At 38.3% G+C, this 22,396-nt stretch overlaps 1 protein-coding gene across 1 annotated transcript; it reads left to right on the forward strand.

Moving 5' to 3' along the window:
* Positions 1–446: 446 nt before the first annotated feature.
* Positions 447–21,774, forward strand: NT5M (5',3'-nucleotidase, mitochondrial). Its single transcript, XM_044661671.1, has 5 exons — positions 447–734; positions 18,627–18,727; positions 19,506–19,566; positions 20,027–20,141; positions 21,611–21,774. Exons 1-5 carry the CDS (start codon positions 447–449, stop codon positions 21,772–21,774), a joined length of 729 nt encoding a protein of 242 aa, XP_044517606.1.
* The last annotated feature ends 622 nt before the right edge of the window (positions 21,775–22,396 follow it).

Below are 22,396 nucleotides of genomic sequence, written 5' to 3' on the forward strand. Positions count from 1 at the left end.
CAGCGTTGGAGATCAGACAGAGCCAGGGACTGGGCCGCTCTGGGGGGTGGCTCTGGGTATCTAGGGCTCTCCGGGCCTCGACAGCTGAGACAACAGCTGCCCAGATGTTCGTCCGCTGACGCCCGCCGCGAGCCCGGGGATCGCCGGCGGGCGGTGTCGGCAGCGTCTGCGGCGCCGGGGGGAGGGAGGCTTCTCTCGGCTCCGGCTCCGGCGGCGGCTGCGGCGGCTCCCCCGGCGCTCCCAGCGGGGATCATGACCTTGAGTGGGCCCAAGGAGGGAGGGGCAGCTAAGAGAGAAAAAAGGGAAGAAGAAGAAGGAGAAGAAAAGCCCGAGGAACCGGGAGGAGGAGAAGAAATCCTTCCCGCTTTAGCCCTGAGGCCCGAGCTGCCGGACGGCCCGGGGTCTTATGCTGCTGAGCTGGGACCCGCGGGCATTTCCTGGGGGCCATGATTCGGTTTGGCAGGTCGCTCGGCTGGGCCAAGGCTCGGGGCCCCCGCGGCAGCCCGGAGACCCGGCCCTCCTCCTCCTCCTCCTCCTCCTCCTCCTTCGGCAGCCTGGCGCGGGGCAGGTCCCTGCGGGTGCTCGTGGACATGGACGGGGTGCTGGCGGACTTCGAGGGTGGCTTCCTGAAGAAGTTCAGGGCCAGGTACCCGGACAAACCTTACATCGCTCTGGAGGACCGGAGGGGCTTCTGGGTTTCAGAACAGTATGGACAACTGAGACCCGAACTGACTGTGAGTCCCGCTGCCTCACTGATGCATCTCTGTCCTGGGCGGGAAGGGCTCAATCTTGACAAATAATAATGATGATGAAACTTCAGCTGAATGAGTCCTCCTGCCTTTCCAATATATCTCTTTTCGGTGGGAGATGGGCTCAATCCTGACTAATAATAATAATGTTAATAAACCTGAGCTGAGTGAGTCCCCTTGCCTTTCTGAAACATCACTTAACTGTGCTGAAAGGGCTCAATTTTCACATAATAATAATAATAATAATAATAGTTATTATTATTCCTGAGTTGAGTGTGAATCTCCTCACCTTTCTGAAACAGTCCTTTTCTGTGTATCAAACTTTTATAACGTTTACTAATGATGATGATGGGCTTTACAGTTTGCAAAAGTTGTACATGCATTATCTTATTTGATCCTTCCAACAACTCTTATGAGGTATTTATTCACATTTTACATGTGAGGGGGAAAGGGTTATAGAAGTCACACAGTTAATGAGTGTGAAAATTAACCTTGTCAACTGAAGCCCAGAAAGGAGAAGTAGCTTGCCTAAGTCGTGATAGAAGATTTAGTGATAGTGGAGCCAGGACTCAGTTAATTTTTAGTGCATCCACATTATTCTGTTAGTGCCACAGTCTTCCTCAGATATACTATCCCGTTTTCGCTTTTATTTTTTTCAAAATCTTTTCATGCTTAGCATTTTCTTTACCATATCAACCCAATGAGGAAAATAGTAAAAGAATCTTTCTCTTTTGACACATGGGGAAAGTAGGGCTCTGTCACCAATTAGCAAGTTACTTTCTTCTAGGCTTCAGTTTTCCCTTTTTTGAGTTTGGAATAGTTGATCTCAGTGGTGTCTTCCAGCTCTGACAAAGATTGGTTTCAATTTCTTTCTCTAATGATTACTAGCTTTATTGATCATAGACAAATCTATTATCTTCTCTGGGGCTTCTCGGTTCTCTTCATTTACAGTTTCAGTTCATATTGGGATTGTAGGCTTTAGAGCTGAAAGAAATCTTAAGACATTATCTATATCTACTCCATCATTCAAAAAGATAGATTTTATTTTGACAGACACTTTACAAAAAAAACTAACAGCCTTTCTGTCATGCCAGTACACTCTCTGAAAAGTTAAGCATTTAATGGTTAAATTATTTAAACTGTTTAATAATAGGATAGTTTATCCTACTTCATCAGTTTTATAAATTCTCTCATTTTATAGATGAAGAGTTTGAGGCTTGGTGATGTTAAAGGGTCACTAGTCAAGATTCAAACACAGCTCTCTGACTCTTTCCTTTTTAAGAAACTCTCTTCCCTGCATGCACAGATCCCCTAGGATATGTTCATTCTGCAGATACATAAAAGAGGGACAAAATGCCACTGAGAGGTCTTTGGGGTTAAAATTCACTACTGAATTAGAAGAAAGGGAGTTGATGGAAGAATTTCTCCAAGACATGGCTTTTATTTTGTCTTTAATATGAGTGTGTAATTTGGCCGGTAGGTTGCTGGAGTGAGGTTAGTCTGGAGACTACAAAGTATCGTGTATGCTCTGGGGGAACATCAAGCAATCCAGTTAGGTCAAAATATAGACTATGGCATAAAAGGGAGTAAGCTTGAAAAGGAAAGGTGATTCCAGATTATGGAGAGAATTCAAACCTAACTTTTCATTTTACTGAGTAATACAATAGGGAACCACTGACTGATTTTGAGTGGAGAAGGTTAGCTTTTTTTCCTGTAGCCTTTTTGCATGACTGATCAAATTATCTTGATTTTTCCCAATTCCACAAAAACAAATACAAATACAGAAATAGAAGGGAAAGAACATTTTAAATGTAATACTTCCCATTTTCTAAGTTAACTTTTTTTTAAAAGAAGAGTTATGAAATGATTACTCTTGCAATTTGGAGAGGTAAGGTATAATATGTTGCAGTGAGTTTCCCAGAGTGTTAGAGAGTGAAGGATTACTTCACATTGTTCTTTCTTACTTAAAAGGCTTCTCTCTCCTTCCTGGTATCCTGATGAGCCTATTAAAAAAATTATTACATATTTCAAAGGAATTGTTATTGACATCTTTTTGTTTTTATAGCACCCTCATTCCCAAGTTTTTTCCCTCCCTCTCCAAGATCATCATTTCTTATAATAAAGAGTTCACCAAAACTAACCAAATAATTCATCAAAAAGTTTTTATGGAGGGCATCTGGGTAAGCTCAGTGGATTGAGAGCCAGGCCTAGAGACAGGAGATCCTAGGTTCAAATATGACCTCAGACACTTCCTAGCTGTGTGACTCTGGGCAAGTCACTTGACCCCCATTGCCTAGCCCTTACCACTCTTCTGCCTTAGGAGTCAATCCAAGACAGAAGGTAAGGGTTTTTAAAAAAAAAAGTTTTTATGAACCTATTACAGAGAGTAATTGACCATGTGATTTTTGTGGTATAGGTAGCTTCCTGGGTGAGCAAACTCTTCCTATTACAGGTGGGTCACCTCCTCTGGAATTAAGGTTACCTAGAGGACTGAGAGGTTAAGTTACTGTCTTGAATTCAGGTCCTTCTGACTTCAAAGAGAACATTCTGTTCCTTACTAGTCTCTAAATCTATTAACAAGTTAGAAATAAAAACAAATTACCTGGGTAACAGTTTCATACCTCTTTGGTTTGGTTAGGTTAGGAATTGGAGGGAAAGGGTGAATTAATTTCCAAGTTAATGAAATTAATACTTGTACTACTACTATTTCCTCTATTAAAAAACTAACTTCTAGAGAAAATGGTAATAATACTTTAATGAGTAATAATACTCCTAAAACTTATAACTCCTCTTAGCCTTATATAGTCATCTTAGTGTATATCTGTTCAAATACAGATATCTCTAGATGAGGAAGTACATCTTTTGAGCAAGCAATCTAGAGATATCAGGTCAGTCTGGTTAGTTATCATGTCCAGTGGAGTCAGAGTAATTTAGTAGAAGAAAAAAGGAACTAGTGATAGGAGATTACGTTCAGTCAGGTGCAATCAGATATGTGGCCATATCTATGTCATATCAAATCCTCACTTATATGTATCACAGAATCTAAGTTGGATAGGATCTTAAAATGCTTCTGGTCCAATCTGTGCTTGAACAATAATTTTCTCTATAGTATACCTGACAAATGGCCATCTAACCTTTGAAGACCTCTAGTGAAAGGGAACCCATTACATCCAGAGACAACCTATTGCCCTTTTGGATAGCTCTCTTCATTTGGAGCTTTTCCTTACAGCAAGCCCATTTCTCCTAATTCTGGCCTTTTGTATAAGTCTAATGCCCCTTCCACATAATAGTGCTTTAGATACTTGAAGATAGTATTCATTCTCCCCCACCTAAGCATTTTTGGTTCCTTCAACCAGTAATCCTATATAGCAGGGGTTGGCAATGTATGGCTTTCGAGCCATATCTGGCTCTTTTGAAGGCCAGATATGGCTCTTTCTGCAGGAGCCATAAAGTCAATTTTTTTTCAGGAGCTGTTACAGGAGCGCGCACTGTGAGCACTGTACGGCTCTCACGAAATTACATTTTAAAAAATGTGGTGTTTATGGCTCTCACGGCCAAAAAGGTTGCCGACCCTTGCTATATAGCATAATCTCAAGGACCTTCACGATCCTTTTGGCCCTCTTCTAGATGTTTTCCAGCTTATTGCTGCCCTTCCTATAAATGTGATGCCTAGAATGGAAAGTAATAGTCTAGATATTGTCTAAATCAGTGATGGGCAAACTATGGCTGGTAGGCCAGATGCAGCCCCCTAAAATGTTCTATCAGGCCCAGTGACATTATTCTTAATCTGACGAATACAATGAGTAGGATAAAATACAATGAAATTTCGAGTTTCCTTAGAAACAGACTGACAGATGAGCATTTCCTTTCCTTTGGCCCCCTCTTTAAAAAGTTTGCCCATCACTGGTCTAAATAAAGCAGAGTTGAGTGGAACTGTTATCACCTGGACCTTATGACTCTTTAAAAAAAATTCTTACTTTCTGGCTTAGTAAGAAACTCTAAGGCAGAAGGACAAGGGCTAGACAAACAGGGTTAAGTGACTTGCCCAAGGTCATAAGATAGGAAGTATCTGAGGTCATTTTTGAACCCAGGACATCTCTAGCTGTCTCTCCTATGACTTTTTCCAGTGTAGCCTAAGATTGCATTGGAGAGGATCATTGCTTAGTGATATGAGAAGTTTGCCTGCTTCTGCTACATAGCAGCTGGGTGACCATGAACAAATGATTTAACTTTTCAGCACCCCAGCAAGCCTGCTAAGATTTTAAGGTTTAGGTAAATTTCTCATCTGTACCACTGGAAGGAATTTCTATATTGGGAGTAACCCACATGGTTGAAATCATGAGTTAGGACCCAAAATCAGGATTACATTAGTTTTTTTGACTTCCAAATTATGCTATTGTCTCCTATTGAACTTTTTGGTTGTTGAGTTGTTTTCAGTTATGTCCAACTTTGTGACTTCCTTTGGGGTTTTCTTGGCAAAATTACTAGAGTGGTTTACCATTTCTTTCTCCAGCTCACTTAACAGCTTAGGAAACTGAGACAAACAGGGTTAAATGACTTGTCCAAAGTCACTCAGCTAGTAAGTGAGGCCAAATTTGAACTGTGGTCCACCTGACTCCAGTGCCAGTTCTCTAGCCACTGTACCACCTAGCTGCCCCCAAAGTTTTGAGGTAGTAAACAATAACAAAGGGGGCTTATAGTCCACTAAAATCCAGATTCTTTATCTGATGAACTGTTTTCTAGCCATCCCTATTCCACATCTCATGTATTTGTGAAGTAGGATTTTGAATCACCATGACAGCTTTATGTTTATTACTATTAATTTCATTTGAATAGATTCTGCCCAGCATCTTTGGCCTAGCAGGAATTTTTTTCCTGGTTCTTGTGCCATCTATAAATTTAATAATTTCCTAAGTTATTCTACTGGAGGAGTCCTTCTTCATTGACTAGTGACAAATCATTAATGACTCTTCTTTAGGTTTGGCTTTTTAGTTCTAAATTCACCTAATTTTATTATTGTCTAGCTCTGGGGTCAAAGAGGAGGGGTAATTAGAGTCTAGAATGACTTTGCCTTTTTAAAATGTAAAAGCAGGTATACAAAAATAAGTCCTTAGGTTTTAGTTTTTTAATCTCTGGTCTAGTTCTTATCTCTAAAGCTAGCCCTCCTACTTAGTACCTATATCATCTTTTGACTAGTCCCTTTCCCTTCTCTGGGCCTCATTTCTTCCACTGTAAAATGAAGGGATAAATGTAAAAAAAATTCTTTATTATAAAGGGTGACACTGTCTCTGAACTTTTATTACTTTGAGACCATTTTCAGAACAGCAGTGTAGAACTAATGCTATTCAGACAGCTTAAACTGGAGAAAGAACAATTTAGCTATGTTTAAAATTGAATGGGTATATATAGCACACATCTGGTGTTTTTCACACAATAGGTTTACCTTGAAAATGAGATGCATTAAAAAATAAAAGGATGATACTCATGTCTTATTGGAAAATTTGCAGTAACAGAATAAATAAAATGAAAACTTCTACCTTTTGTCTTAGAATTGATACTAAGTATCAGATCCTAGGCAAAAGAATGGTAGGGGCTAGATGGGCTTAAGTGACTTGTCCAGGGTTATACAGCTGGGAAGTGTCTTCTAAGGTGCTCCTAACTTCCTTTACTCTGTCTCTCTCTCTCTTTTAAACCCTTATCTTCTCTCTTAGAATTTTATACCAAGTTTCAGTTCTAAGGGAGATGAGAGGTAAGGGCTATGCAATTAGGGTTAAGTCACACAGCTAAGAAGTGTCTGAGGTCGGATTTGAACCTACGACCTCTCATCTCTAGGCCTGGCTCTCTCTTCCCTAAACCACCTAGTAATTGAATTTTACAAAAAAAAATGAAATAGTCCCTGCCCTTGAGGAGCTAAAATTCTATCAGGAAAAGCAATATGTCTATCTAAGTAAATACAAAATATATACAAAGTAAATATCAGATAATATCAGGCAGAGTAGAGAGAGAGGCAAGTAACTCTTAAGGAGATCAGGAAAAGGGCTATGTATGGTAGGGGATGCCTAACTTGAAATTTGATAGAAGTATGAGAGTCTGACAGAGGTGAAAATGGTGTGAATTTCAGGCATGGGGCACAGTTTTTGAAAGGAACAGAGACAGAAATGGGGAACAGGAAATATGCTAAAGAGAAGAGTTTGTGCTTCACACAGTGGAAGTTTTTTTTTAAGCAAGAAGATGGTATGCTCAGACTTTAGAACCTTTTGACAGCTGATTGAAGATTGTTTAGGAGAGGGGAGATATAAGGCTAGGAGACTAAAGTGATGACAAATGCTGTAGTCCCTTTTAACAGATGCAATAGAGGGAGCCATCAAAATGAAGACTGAAAAAAAGGCCTTTATATTTGCAAATGTGGATGGAAAAGAAAGGAAGCCTTTTATGTGCCAGACACTGTGCTAAGTACTTTACAAATATCTCATTTGATTTTCTTCACAGTATCTCTGTGATAAATTTATTATCTCCATCTTATAGTTGAAGAAACTGTGGCAAACAGAGGTTAAGTGACTTGCCCAGAGTCACATAGTGAATAAGTGTCTGAGGTGGGATTTTAACTCAGATCTACTTAAAGTTAGGCTCAGCATTCTATCTACTACATCACCTATCTACCTCTGCAGATAGAGGTATGAAAGGACATAGAGAAGTCCAGCTTTTTCACATAGACCCCAGCAATTATCTAAAAAGGACTCCAGGAAGACCAAAGATAAATCTGAAAATAAGCAGAAGTAAGTTCTTCCATCCCATCCAGAACTGCACAAAAAATGACTGGAGTTTACTGGAGTGGGGAGAGGGGATGCTAGAAAAGTGACACAAATATCTAGTTTAATTCAGAAACTTTCAAGAGACAGAGAGAGGGGTTGAATGAGAGAAGTTAGTACAAACTCTGCACTAGTGAATTAGAAGCTAGAGGAAATAGGGATTAGAGCACCAGGGAAGCCAGCACAATTTCCCTCAAACTGATCTGAAACCTCCAATACTCTGAAGAGAAGAGGCAGAGTTGTAGGCCAGTGCAATCTGTAGTAATTAGGGGCCTGAAGCCAGGTCCTGGCTCTGGCCTGCAAGAAGAGAAGATAGACACAGAACTGTCCCTCACAGACTACTATCCAAGGAGAAAGGGCCTAGCTGCATAATCCTTGAAGCAGGAGACAGGGCCAGTACAGAGTTCTGGACACCAGTGCCAGGTGAACCATATAGGAAACTCGAGAATAGCATTATTTCTGATATCCCACTGGGGTCTTAGCAGGACACAAATAGAGGTTTATTTGTATAAGCCTTTTGGTATTGTATAAGCCAATTGGTATTGTATATACCAATATACAGTTAGGAATTCTGCCCGGAGGAGATAGAGTGGCTAATCTATAGTGAACCACCAAGAAACTGAGACAGAAAACAAAGATTGGGTCAAAGGGAGGGCTCTAATACTAACTACTTTTTCTCTATTGGATCACCGGAAGCATTTGGACCACTTAGAGGACAGGACCAAACAAGAAGATGCAGTGTATTCCACAGTGCCAGAGAGGAGTGCCTGAGGCTAAAGATGCAAATAAATAGAAGAAAACACCAAACGGTAAAGAAATACTTGTCTTAACAGAGAAACCCAAGGGATAAACCCTGAAGAAGAAGAAGAAGAGTACCACAGCTTCTACAAGCTGGGTCTCAGAAGGGAGAAAATGGTTTGGCTACAAGACCTTTAAAAAAAAGAAGCAAGAGATTAAAAAAAACAAACAGAATTTTACTTCTGAAGGAAAAAATTAAAAGAAGACTAAATAGCTTGAACAGAAGGTTAGAAACCTTACCCAAATTGTAGCTTTGAAAAATTAAGTGGAGCAATCAATAGTCAATTATTCTATGAGAAAACAAATATTAGGACAAGGTCAAATGAAGGTCAAGTATAAGAAAATGTAAGGTATCTACTAGTAAAAAAACTGACCAGGAGAAAAGGTCTAGTGGAGATACTTTAAAAATCATTGAAAACCATTGATTTCTTGGAAACCAAAACCAAACAAAAAACCTGGATACTGTGTAACCAGAAAAACTTGAAAGAAAACTGCCTAGAGACCTATTAGAACTACAGGAAAAAGTGAAAATAAAAAGAATCTACTGGTCATTTCCTAAAATTCCAAACTGAAAATACTGGTAATTTCATAGCCAAAAACTAGAGCCTATAACTCAAAGAAATAATATACTGTACAAGAAAGAAAAAAGAGTTCAAAATATCAACCATACTCAGTATCATGCAAGACTGTGCTGCATCTGCTTAGAAAAGGAGAGAAAATCTTAGAAAAGGATATTCCAAGAGAAAAGATAAAGGGTGATAATAAAAAGTAGTTTACCCTTCAATAACATTTCCTACAATGTGGAAAAAAATGTAATGTTACTAGACTAGAGGACTTCCAAGCAAGCATTCCTGATGGAAAGACCAGATTGAAATTCAGACACTGGAGATGAGAAATCTAAATAGAGAAATACATTTGAACAGCTGGAAAGGGGTTAAACTATGATGAAGTTCTTTCAACCTAAGAAGGGTGAGAAGACAAGTGTCCCTTCAGAATCTTAGTATCTTTAAGGATATTAATTAATTCAATAAATAATGATTATAACAACACAATATTATATAATATATAATAAAGGAGTTAAGTAATAAAATGCAGAGCCTGACTTTTGTTCTGTTTTGTTGAAGAAAAGAAACAAAAGAGGAGGAAAAGGAACATTTTGGGAAAGAAATTAGGAAAAAGTAGGAAGACCTTGCCATTTTATATAAATGGTATATTTGGTAAGAGTATACTGACATAAAGGAAGGTATAGGGGAAGTGAATATCTTGTCACCTAACTTTTATCAGAACCACATGAAGAGAGGAAGGCAATAAGCACTTATATGGCACCTATTATATGCCAGGTATTATGCTAAGTTCTTTACAGATACTTCATTTGATCTTCACAACAATCCAGGGAAGTAGGTGCTATTATTATTCTCATTTTATGGTTGAGGAAACCAAGGCAAACAAGTTAAGTAACTTTGCCAAGGCCACATAACTAGTAAGTTTGAGAGGTTAGATGTGAACTCAGGTCTTCCTGACTCTAGTCCCAGCACTCTATCTATCCACTGGGCCACTAGCTGCCTCTTAAAGAAGATTTGAATATACACACACAAACACACATACATGTGCACATACAATTCAGGGTAGAAATAAATTATACTTAATAGGAATATAAGTGGGTCAGGGAAAGGGAAAGGTAGACCATAAGAAGTTTAAAGTGTAAGGTACTCTGGGACTGGTGAAGAATGGGGAGACAGGGGAATGGGAGCAGACTATCTCAATCACATATTTCTAGTGTTCATCAGGTTTTTTCTATTCCTTTCTTAGTGTAGACAAGAATGAAAAATTATGAGACTTGTTAAAAAGGAAGAAGATGTCACTCAAAGTGGTGTCCATCTTGTCCCAGAAATTCATTATAACAGACTGTGGTAATGAATGTGAATGGGATGAACTCTTGAGGGATAGGTAGGAGAGTGGATTATGTAGCAGCATCAGATAGTATATTGGATTCTTGAAACATAAAGATTCACTCAATACTCAAATGGATATTTGATTTCATCATTTTGACAGTTCCTTCTGCCTTATAGCTCAATCCAGTCCGTGTCCTCTCCAAAGTTTAACTATAGAGGGTACCCAACATGTTAGAACCCTTCCTCGTGTTCTCTGAACATCAAAGGGCTCTAGTGGAACATTTCTGTCTACCTGTCCTCACTCTTGCCACGTGATCAGCCCATCTTTTTCTGACATACTATTCCTTAAGGACAGCCTTTACTTGTTGCTTATGTTAAAACCAGCTCAGACCCACTATGCAGCTTTTTCATTGCCTTCTTTGTGATGCTTATCTTTAGTTCTTTAAATGCAATTGTGCATACCAGGTCTCACCGCTATACAACAGTACCAGTAAAATATTTGTATTGAAAGATAGGCCTTTGCTATTATGGAGATCCTGGGGATCGGTAATTTCTCCTTTGCAATTTCTCCAAAGGAGTCCAGCCCTCTTTCCTCTTCCTTTTTAGCTATGGGCCCACTTCATCATCCATTTGTATTGTCTCTCTTAGATAAACATACTGTTGGACAAACTGTACTGAGAGGTCATTCAGATGCTCATTGAAATCTTGCCAATAGACATGTTTCTTCTATTTGGACTTTCTCATATGGACAGACATAACAAACTCCATTGCGTGATTACAGATCTTTTTCAGGAGGCTCACTCAGCAGCATCCTGGGACTTGATGCAGTCAATACAATGTAATCCACAAACAGGACCTTTCCACTCACAGGGAATTCTTCTACTACCTAGGACTCTGCTCTGGATCTTCTTCATCACTCTGGCAGATACATCTGGTGAGCAAACATCTTAATGTTTTATGCCTCACCTGATATTTATTATCAGAGGATTCTGGAAGCATGTTATTGAATCTTCTAAGGACTCCTGAATGATTTCGTTCTGTAATGTGAGTCATGTTATATGTTACAACCTGCTTTTTTGTCTGAAAATTTGGATGTCCGAAAAGTCGTTGTTGTGATCAATGAAAAAATAAACATAATGAGATTTTGGCTTATTTATATCTTTCAGTCAGTTGTGAAATGGTAAACATGTAGACTGTTGTTGAATATAACTTGTGAAAGCCTGCTTATTACCTATTAATACTCACATTGAGGATGCCCTTAGTTTGTTTATAGATGATCCACATAAAGATTTTGTAGAAGTAAGAGAGTAGACATATTGGTAGATAGTTGTTCATTTTTTCAGTCACCTTTTTCAGGGCCCTTAACAAAGTTTGAGTTTTGTTTCACACATTTGATATTTTCTTCTCCTTCAGATACCTTGCATGTTAGTTCTACAATGCCCTCCCAATTGTATATTCCTCCCAATGATATTCTCTCCTCTATCTGATATAGTCTGGAAAATTTCATTTATTCTCTTGGTGCCATTTCTCCTTCCTTTGGAAGCACTTTAGGAATTATGGTGTCTAAGGGTGAAAAAAATCGGTTGAAATGGTTTTTGCAAATCTTTTCCATTTTTCTTCTTTCTCTAGTCCTTTTCCATTTTCATCCTTGGATATATCCTTGGAATTACTTTGCTTGCTTGGATAGCTTGCAAAACTTTCTTTAAGGTGGTTTTACCTTCCATTGCTTTTCTCTGCTTAATGAGGTGATACTGCTTATAATTTGTCTAAATTTGTCTAAAATTATTAATAAGATTTTTACATACTAATTTATATTCTAACATCTTTGGCTACCATCTCTTTCCTTTTGGAAAATAGTGTTTGCTGGCTAAGGGATGCTGAGAGTCCATATACCAGCATACCAACACACACACACACACACACACACACACACACACACACAGAAATTGCATTAATATAACTACAAAACACTCTTGGTGGAAGTAAAGTCAGATTTAAATAATTAGAGACCTCTTTGCCCTGGTTGAGCCATGCCAACATAATAAAAATGACAGTATTACTTTGACTTATAGATTCAGTGCCATATCAAACTACCAAAAGGTTGATCTGTAAAATTAGAAAAAACAGATAATGAAATTGATATTAAGAATCTCAGGGGAGATAATGAAATAAGTATGAAGGATTCAACAGTGCCAGATCTCTCTTACCTGCAAATAGTATTCACCAAAACTACTTTGTACAAGTTTAAAAATAGAAAAATTGATCAGTGGAACAGATTAGGTACATTAGCATCTAGAAGCATTTGAACATAGTAATGTAGTGTTCATGAAATCCACATACCCTAATGATTGGGGTAAAGATTCACTATTCAACAAAAACTGCTGGAAAAATTGGAATTTGTCCTTATAGAAATTAAGTTTATATCATCATCTCATATACTACAATAAACTTCAAAACAGATTCATGAGTTAGAACCAAGTTCACATTATAAACAAATAGAAGAACAGGAAAGGAAATAACTTTCATAACTATAAGATAAGGGAAATTTCTTAAAATAGGCAATTTTGATTATATGAATATAAAGGTTTCTTTACAAATAAAATCAGTGCAGTAAAAATCAGAAAGAAACAAGTTAACTGGGAAAAAAATCTTTACAGCAAGTTTCTCTCTGTTAAAGATCTGGTATCTAAGATATTTAAGAAACTGATTTAGGAGTATAAGAATGTCAGCTGGGGGCAGCTGGGTTTCTCAGTGGATTGCAAGCCAGGCCTAGAGTTGGGAGGTCCTAAGTTCAAATCTGACCTCAGATACTTCCTAGCTGTGTGACCCTGGGAAAGCCACTTAACCCCCATTGCTTAGCCCTTACCACTCTTCTGCCTTAGATAGAAAGTAAGGGTTAAAAAAAAAATGACAGGCAATCTCCCATAGAGAAATGGTCAAAGGCTTTGAACAGATAATTCTCAAATCAGGCTATTGACAACTTATGTGAAAAAATGCTCCAAATCACTAATAATTAGAAAAATGAAAATTAAACAACTTCAGGTCCCACCATTTACTTATCAGGTTGACAAAAATGGCAAAAAAAAAAAAAAGGAAAATTACAGTTGTTGAATAGATTACAGGAAGACAAACATACTGATGCATACCATTTTTGATGAAGCTATGAATCTGTATTCTTGAAAGCAATTTGGAACTAAAAACAAAGTGACTAAATGTATACTCTTTGTCCTGGGATACCATTACTAGGCATGTATTCTAAAGAGATCAAAGCCAGAGAAAAAGGAACTATTTGTACAAAAATATTTATGGAAGCTCTTTTTATTAGTTCAAAGAACTGAAAATCAAGGGGCTGCCCATTAATTGGGAAGTAGCTGAACAAAATTACTATATATGAATTTAACATTATAATGCAGCAAAAAAGAGAGGGCTTATGCAAACTAGTGCTGAGTGAGTAGAATTAGGTGAAGAATTTATATTAGTAATAACACTGTAAAGAAAAACAGCTTTAAAACATTTAAGAACTCTGATCAATGAAATGGCTCACTAAATATAATTCTAGAGGACTGAAAGATGGAAGATAAAGCAAGCTACCCACCTCCTGGCAAAGGGGTGATAGACTCAAGATGTGAAATGAGACAGAGTGAAGTTAATGGAACTTTTGTTGTGTTTCAGTTGTGTCCAATTCTTTGTGATCCCATTTGAGATTTTCTTGGCAAAGATTTTAGAGTGATTTGCTTTTTTCTTCTCTAGCTCATTTTACAGCTGGGGAAACCAAGGCAAATAGAGTTAAGTGACTTGCCCAGGTTCAAACAACTAATTCACAAGTGTCTAAGTCTGGATTTGAACTCAAGTCTTCCTGACCCCAGGCTTGGCACTCTATCCATAGTGTCGCCTGGGAGAACAGTTTATTTGGTGACTTAAACATTTTAAAAGAAAACAACTGTGAAAGATTTAAGAACTCTGATGAATGCAATAACCAATCACAACTCCAAAAGACTGATAAATTATATTTCCTTCCACTTGGCAGAGATGATGAGTTGGAGGTGCAGAATCAGATAAACATTTTCAGATATGGGCAATTCAAGAATACCTATTTGTTATAGTGATGAACTTCTAATTTTTGGAGAGGAGGAAGAAAGAGGGATTGTATGTGTAGAGGTTTGGGAATAGTGATAGTGATACTAAAAAAAGTTGGGAGGGAAGGAGCACTAATGAGTTAGTAAATAAGCAAACAGAAGAGATAATAGGAAAATTTTGTGGGGAGGAATTACTATGTTAAATTTGAAATATATGAAAAATATCAACACTTATATGTATCATGAACAAAGCCTTGCAGGAAGAAATAGTAAGATATATTTCATTTAAAATAACCAGATAATATAAAATACCTGCTAAGACAAACCCAGGAATTACATAAACATAATTATAAAACACTTTTCCTACAAATAAAATCAGATTTAAATAATTGAAGAAATAGTAATTATGGGTAGACTGGATTTATTTAATAAAAATGACAGTTCTACCGAAACTAATCTACTTAATCAGTTCCATCTTAATTAAACTATCAAAAATTATTTTATTGAGCTAGAAAAATTAATAACAATATTCATTCAGAACAACAAAAGGTCAAGAATAGCAAATGAATTAATGAAAAAAGGTATAATGGAATGCAGTGTAGCAGAACCAGATCTTAAACTGCATTAAAAGGTAGTAGTTTTCAAAATTATCTGATCCTGGTTAAGAAATGGAATGATGGATAAGTGGAATATAGTAGGCATATAATACACAATAGTAAATGAATAGTAACCTTGTGTTTGATAAACACAAAAATCTAGGCCTTTTTGAATAAAAACTACTATTTGGTAAATATTGCTGAGAAAACTATAAAGCAGTTTGGCAGAAATTAGGTATAGACCAACATCTTACACAATTTACTAATTATATGTCGTAGATATAAAGGGAGCCATCATAAGTAATTAGAAAAGCATGGAACATATTATCTATAAGATTTGTAGATAAGAGAAGAATTTGTGAATATACAGATAGAAAGCATTATGGGATAGAAAATGGGTAATTTTGATTAATTAGATTAAAAAGGTTTTGTACAAATAAAACCAATGTAGCCAAGATTATAAAGAAAGCAGGAAATTGCAAGGGTGGGGGAAGGTAATTTTTATAGCCAGTATCTCAGATAAAGGTCTCATTTCTCAAATATTTAGAAAACTAAGTCAAATTTATAAGAATAGGAATTGTTTCTCAATTGAAAAATGGTCAAAGAATAAGAATAAGCAATTTTTGGAAAAACTCTGAAGCTACATATAGTCATATGAAAAGTGCTTAAATCAAGATTGATTAGAAAAATGCAAATTAAAACAACTTTGAAGTACCATCTTACCCATCAAATCAAATTACCTCCATACATACAATACCCTTTCTTCTTCATCCCCCCAAATTAAAAGCCCATCGTTATAACTATTAGGTATTCATAGACCACCCACATCTGAAAATGTTCATCTGATTCTGCACCTCTAACCCATCATCTCTGCCGAGAATAAGGAAGTATAATTCATTATCAGTCTTTTGGAGTTGGGATTGGTTACATCAGGGTTCTTAAATCTTTCACAGTTCTTTTCCTTTAAAATGTTTTAGTCACTGATTTGATAGGTATTACCAATCAATTAGAAGAAAATGATAGAAGAGGAAAATGACATATTGGAGGGGATGTGGGAAAATTGGGTCACTAACACAATCGAGGTGGAATTGTGAACTGATCCAACCATTTGGGGAGCAATTTGGAATTATGCCCAAAGAGTTATAAAACTGTGTATGTATACTCTTTGACTCAGCAGTACTACTATTAGTTCTGTTTTTCAAAGTGATCAGGGAAAAAGGAAAAGAACTTCTATGTTCTAAAATATTTATAGCACTCTCATTGTGGTAGCAAATTGGAAAGTGAGGGGATGCCCATTAATTGTGAAATGGTTGAATAAGTTGTGATATATGAGTGTAATGGAATACTGCTGTGCTATAAGAAATGATACACAGGTTGGTTTTAGGAAACATGGAAACAAGCAGAACCAAGAGAACATTGTCTATAGTAATAGCAACATTGTTCAAAGAGTAACTAAGAATAAGTGTTTCTGAGTAATATGATCATTTAAATTAATTGTAAAAGACTTAGGCAGGAAAATTCCATCCACCACCAGGGAAAAACCTGACATATCGAAGTATGTACCATATGGTTCCACATATATATCTCTATATGTATATCAAATGTTGGTCTTCTGTAATGCCGGATTGGGAGGGATGGAGACAACCGGAAACTCAAAATGTACCCCACCCCAAAACTATATGAAAATAAAGTGTATTAGACACACACAAAGAAGAGAGAATATCGCATCTTTAGGGAAGGGATTTCAGTTGATAAGACCACACACCTGAGGTTAGAAACTGAACAAGAAAAGTAGAGGCAACTAGGATAGAAAGTTTTTATTAAGAATTTGAGAAAGGGAAGGAAAATAGAGCATGTAGCTTGAGGAGATGTTTGGGGCGTGTTCGTGGGCAGCAGGAAAAGAACCTATAGATAGGCAAGGTGATAAATTAGGGGGGAAATGATAGGTGAATTATCTTAATCTCTTTTGTCCCCTTAAACTAGTCGTGTGACATTGGGAAAATTAGTCTTATTGGTCACTTTCAATTTCATGAATGAGTTTATCCACACTCTTCTTCTTTGCCTTTCTGAGGTATAGAGATGACTCTGGATTCCTGAAGGCTAATTCCTGAACGACAAATCCTGGTGAATCTTACCGAGCTGGAAAGGTTTCTAGTATGGAAACAGTGATGGAATGTTTGTCTCTTGTATAAGAAAGAATTAGTCTACCTAAGTTAGAGAGGCTCATCATGATGAATTTTTTTTTTTGGTTACAGCATAACTCAGAAAGACTAGTTATAGAGGAATTAAGATTTGCATAGAAGAAGCGCCCACACTGATGAAATTACAAATTTCTCAAGCATTGGAATCCCTGAATAAGAGAGTGAGTTTATTAGGTATTTTTCTGAAAGCAGATAGCATCCTAGGGCACTGAGGATACTGTTGGGTTGGAGGTAAAGGAAAAAGCAAAGAAGAAGTTGTGACCATTCTTATAACTAGTAGATAGTGACTTCCCTTTTCCAGAGTTAGACATCTACAGCTTGTCACTTCAGAGTTTTTTATATTTAGCTTTTAAATCTGAATATGCACCTCGTCCTTACAAAATAACACAGAGCATAAAGGGGAAAGCAGAAACTTTTTTCCATATTATTCATTTTTATAATAGAGTAATCTTTTAAAACCAAAATCCCAAATCCTAAATCCATATAAACAAGTGATAAATCATATGCCATTCTTCTGCATTTCTACTCCTACAGTTCTTTCAATGTAGCCTTCTTTTTCATAAATCTCTTGGGTGATGAATCTCTCCATCACTGAATCAACAGATCTCTGCAAAAATCATTTCTCTCTCTGTCATTTCCTTCCTAACAGAGGGTTGTCCTGCATTTCTCTTAGTAGCAAAGTCAATTATATTTGATTGTTCCACAGTGTTTCAGTTTCTGTGTACAATGTTCTCCTGGTTCTGAAAAGCAGAAACTTTTGATGGAAACAGACTTTTCTTCAGTTTCTATTAACATCATAGATTTTTAGCTGGAAGAGACCACAAGCAGCCATCTAATCTACCCTGCTTCATTCTACAAATGAGGCCTAAGAGAGGTGATATAACTTACCTGAGGTCATAGGTCAGAACTGGGGTTTGAATCTATACCCTTCACATCTAATACTCTTCACACTGTACCACTCTGAATTCAGAGAAGACATAAATTAGCAGGGCTTTCAGGGTGTATTTGAAAGGTTAGGAAGAATATAGACCATTAAGAGGATCTAAGACCAGACTCTTTGGTTTTGCTTCATCATCATAATGGGGCACATTGTTCTGGCAAAACCATGGAGATGTGGTTCTAGTTTCTGCCTTAGCACTAGATTACTGTGAATCCATGATCCCTTTATAAATTTGAGACTCTTTGGTGCCCATACCAGGACCAATCCCACTCTTCCCATCCCTCTTTGGCTAGTCCACATGGCACTCTGCCAAGAATATGGTTCTTCCCTAGGAGGTGACTTAGAACCAATATCAATTTGATATCCAAACCTAAATACTGTGATTTGCATGGATGGAAAAGCTGGGAAGTTGGCTATGCCATATTTACATTAGCACATGTTTTTAGTCTCCTGATAGATGAAGACTCAGATGACTGAAATTTGTTTTCAAAGAAATTCTAGTGTGGGTAAGAGAGGAGAGGAGCTGGGGGTCCTAAGCAATAACTGGCTTATCTTCCCCTCTCAGGAGAAAGCCATCAGCATTTGGGAGTCAAAGAATTTCTTTATTGAACTTGAACCTCTACCAGGGGCCGTGGAAGCTGTGAAACAGATGGCCCGCTTAGAAAAGTAAGTTTGTCTTCCTGCTCATAGTGGAGCCTCCTGTACTTCCTTCCCCCCCCTGCACCTCTGCTTCCCTGCTGCTGACTGGCTCATGAGAGCTTCTGGGGTCTTTTTCTTTGTTTTCTCTTGGCTCCTTTAGTTTTCCTAGCAGTACTTAACTTCCAAGGCAAGAATTCTAACTGGGTGAAATATATATTCCATTTGGGAAGATTTTCTCCTATCTCACACCTGGAGAATATTCAGATATCATAGTTTTGTTCCATTTCAGTAGTTTTGGAAAACATCTAGGTTTCCTTCATACATATTTTTGTGTGGTCCCCACCCCCTACAACTTTAGTTTACAGTTGCTAAAATATTGATTAAGTCTTTGCTCTGGGCAACAACTACATAATCTCTATTCATGTACCAAATATCTTTAATCATAAAAGATATATCCACTTGAGCTGAACTTTGAAGGACACTAATAGTTTCAAGAGGTAGAAGTGAAGAGGGAAGGCATACCAGGTATGGGGCACAGCCTTTGCAAAGGCAGAGGGTAAAGATGGAATGCCTAGAAGGAAGCAGAATTGGCTGGAAGATAAGAGTGTGTGAGAGGGAATAGTATGAAATTACTCTGAAAGCATAAATTGAAATTAGACTACAAAGTTTTTTAAATTCTAGAGAGGCAGGAATGAGCCATTTCCTAGCAACACTGGAAAGAAGAGTAAAGGGGAAAGGCTAGTCATGGCTAGTGGGGAGGCTCACAAGTTTTCCTTTGCTTGTCTCCTTTTTCTTTTCTCTACAGCACAGATGTGTTCATCTGTACAAGCCCCATCAGGAACTATAAGTACTGTCCTTATGAGAAGGTAAGACATAGACCTCAGGTCTGAGAGAGACTTGAGGTTGTAGTCACAATTACCTTTTCCCCAACTTGTTGGGTTTTGGTTCAGCACCTTTATCTTGGCTGCTGACTGGGCGGAAGGGACCTGAGCACCAACCTTATCCAGAATGAGTTAGCTCTAAGACCTTCTTTGGGAGCCCCCATGACACATGCATTGACAGCTTCATGGGAGGATGAAGGAATTCTTCTCCATCCTGTGTATAATGATTGGCCACCTTTCCAGATGGCACTTTGGTGATGTGGTAATCAGAGCATGGGGACACAGCTTTAAGAAAAGCTGATTTGATGATACCTTTGCTGCTGGATTCCTAATTTATATCTCACTGGATGTTATCATGATTGGCTTAGCTGTACCCTCACTCATTCACCTTCAGTAACTGACATAAGAGCTCTAATGGGCTTTTTTATTCTTGCTTGTTTTCTAGTATGCCTGGGTAGAGAAGCATTTTGGTCAGGAATTTCTGGAGAAGATCGTGCTCACACAGGATAAGACAGTGGTCTCTGCAGATCTCCTTATAGATGACCGACCAGATATAACAGGTAAGGAATATCTGGAGAAGAGAGCTTTTTTGGTTCAGAAACCTGGACTTATTCCAGAGGACCTGGTTCCTATCTTTTTCTTCTATGTAGGGTTTCATTTCTTCCTGTCAGTTACCACTTATTAAGTGCTTACTGTCTGCCCAGCAGTGTGTCAGATGCAGTGAATAAGGATATGGTCCTTGCCCTCAAGTTTTTGTGTGGCAGCAGGGTTATGGTGCCAAATATTCAACTTGGATTTAGGGGACCAAGTTTCAAATCCAGGCTCAGAAAATAGCCTTGTGATCTTGAGCAAGTCACCTTAGTTTCCTTAGTTGTAAAATGGGAAGGTCAGATTCCATCTCTAATTTCGGCCCTAAATTCTATGAACAATTACCTTTTTGGGAAGACAATACTTAAATTCCATGTAGGACCGATGAGGACACCTAGGTTCAAAAAAAACCAAACTTTACTTTCTGTCTTAGAATTGACACTAAATATTAGTAAGAATATAATAATAATAACATGACATAATAAGATAATGTCAGTAAAGAGCTAGGCAATTGGACTTAAGTGACTTGCCTAGGGCCACATAGCTAGGAAATATCTGAGGTCAGACTCCCAGTTCCAGGCCTGGCACTCTATCCCCTGTATTACCTAGCTACCCTGAGACCTAGGTTTTAGTAATAACACAGTCATTGTGCGACCTTGAACAAATCATTTAACCTTTCTAGGTCTTAATTTTTTAATCTGTAAAATAGATCAGGGGTTCTTAATCCTTTTGTGTATGTGTGTATGTGTCACAGTCTGGTGAAGCCTAAAGTTCCTTTCTCAGAATAGTGTTTTGAAGTGATTGAAAGGAATGCTAAATTTCAGTTAAAGGTTAATGAAAATAAAGATGTACCTTTTTCCTCCCCATCCAATTTCAAAGTCCCTCTGAAATACATCTCCAAACTCCAGAGGGGGCCAAAACTCCAAATTAAGAATCCCTGACCTAGATGATTCCAAAAGGGTGTCCCTTTCTTTGAAGGGGACTAGTCATTTCAAGAGGTGGAAATGAAAAGGGAAGGCATACCAGGAAGTGAGGCACACACAGCCTTTGCAAAAGCAGAGTATAAAAATGGAATGCCTAGGAGGGAGTAGGTCAGTTTGGCTGGAAGATAAATTGGAGTGTGTGAGAGGGAATAGTGCGAAATTACTCTAGACTAGGCAGACTACAAAGTTCATTAAATGCTAGAGAGGCAGGAATGAGCCATTTCACAACAGTAGTTGGAAAAAAGCTCTCCTATTCTAAATTTCTATGAACTAGAATAGGTATGTCATTAAGTGCTATAGACTGTTACTTGGTTTTCATAGAAGGGAGAGGTCAGTGAGCTGACTGTAGTGTGTGTTGTGAGAGGAGATGGCCTCAGATTGCCAGAATACTAGTGGGGTCCTTGGGCATGGTTCTGGGGCCTCTCACAAAGCTCCTTTGCCTTCTCCCCAATCCCCAGGGGCTGAGCCAAACCCCAGCTGGGAGCACATCCTCTTCACTGCCTGCCACAACAAACACCTCCAGCTGCAGCCACCCAACCGGAGGCTCCACTCATGGACTGATGATTGGAAGGCAATTCTGGACAGCAAGCGCTCTCCATCACCCAGGATCCTCCCTCCTTAAAGGGACAGGCTTCTGTTTCTCTGGGATATGGAAGACCTCCTAGGCCTGGAGTTATGTTGCTGGGGTGGGGAATGTGGGGGCGGAGGGCTGGGTAAGTTTTTTCCCTTGCAACTTTACTAGGAAGAACTAGAAGCTTGAAACTTTCCCACAGGAGAGGAAGTGGCTCTGAATTTCCTACCCCAGACTTTGGAAGGAAAAGAGACTGGGCTCAGTAAGTATCTGGCTACTACCACATCACATACTGGGTCCAGGTGCTCTGTGGGCCTCTTACTGCACGTCTTCTCCTTTCCCACTGTCATACTTAGGCTTTTAAAAAAATCAGATCCTCAGCTTATGCCAAGAATGGAAGTCTGCTGTTGCCTTTTGGTGTTCAGTTCACTTCCAGAAGTTGTTATCTAGGGCAAGGCAATGTCATTTGAATAGAAGTTTGACATTTGAACAGAGATTTATCCTGCACCCTCACCCCATGTCTGAGGTTGCTCAAATTAGTGGTAGACTATAACCCTATCATTTATTGAAAGAGAATATGATGTACTCATAAAGGCCCAACAAATCAAATTTTAAGCTAGTGGATTTTTGTTATCTGGATGGGAGGAGGGTAAGGAATAAGTCAACAATTAAC

The sequence above is a fragment of the Gracilinanus agilis genome, chromosome 1 (assembly GCF_016433145.1).
Source record: "Gracilinanus agilis isolate LMUSP501 chromosome 1, AgileGrace, whole genome shotgun sequence".
NCBI classification, from domain to species: domain Eukaryota; kingdom Metazoa; phylum Chordata; class Mammalia; order Didelphimorphia; family Didelphidae; genus Gracilinanus; species Gracilinanus agilis.

What these genes read in the sequence shown, in the direction of transcription:
- NT5M (XM_044661671.1), top strand. Translation starts at nt 447, where the DNA reads ATGATTCGGTTTGGCAGGTCGCTCGGCTGGGCCAAGGCTCGGGGCCCC. An exon ending in CAGATGGCCCGCTTAGAAAA is followed by an intron (nt 18,728 to 19,505) that starts GTAAGTTTGTCT and finishes TTTTCTCTACAG; the next exon opens with CACAGATGTGTTCATCTGTA. An exon ending in TGACCGACCAGATATAACAG is followed by an intron (nt 20,142 to 21,610) that starts GTAAGGAATATC and finishes CCCAATCCCCAG; the next exon opens with GGGCTGAGCCAAACCCCAGC.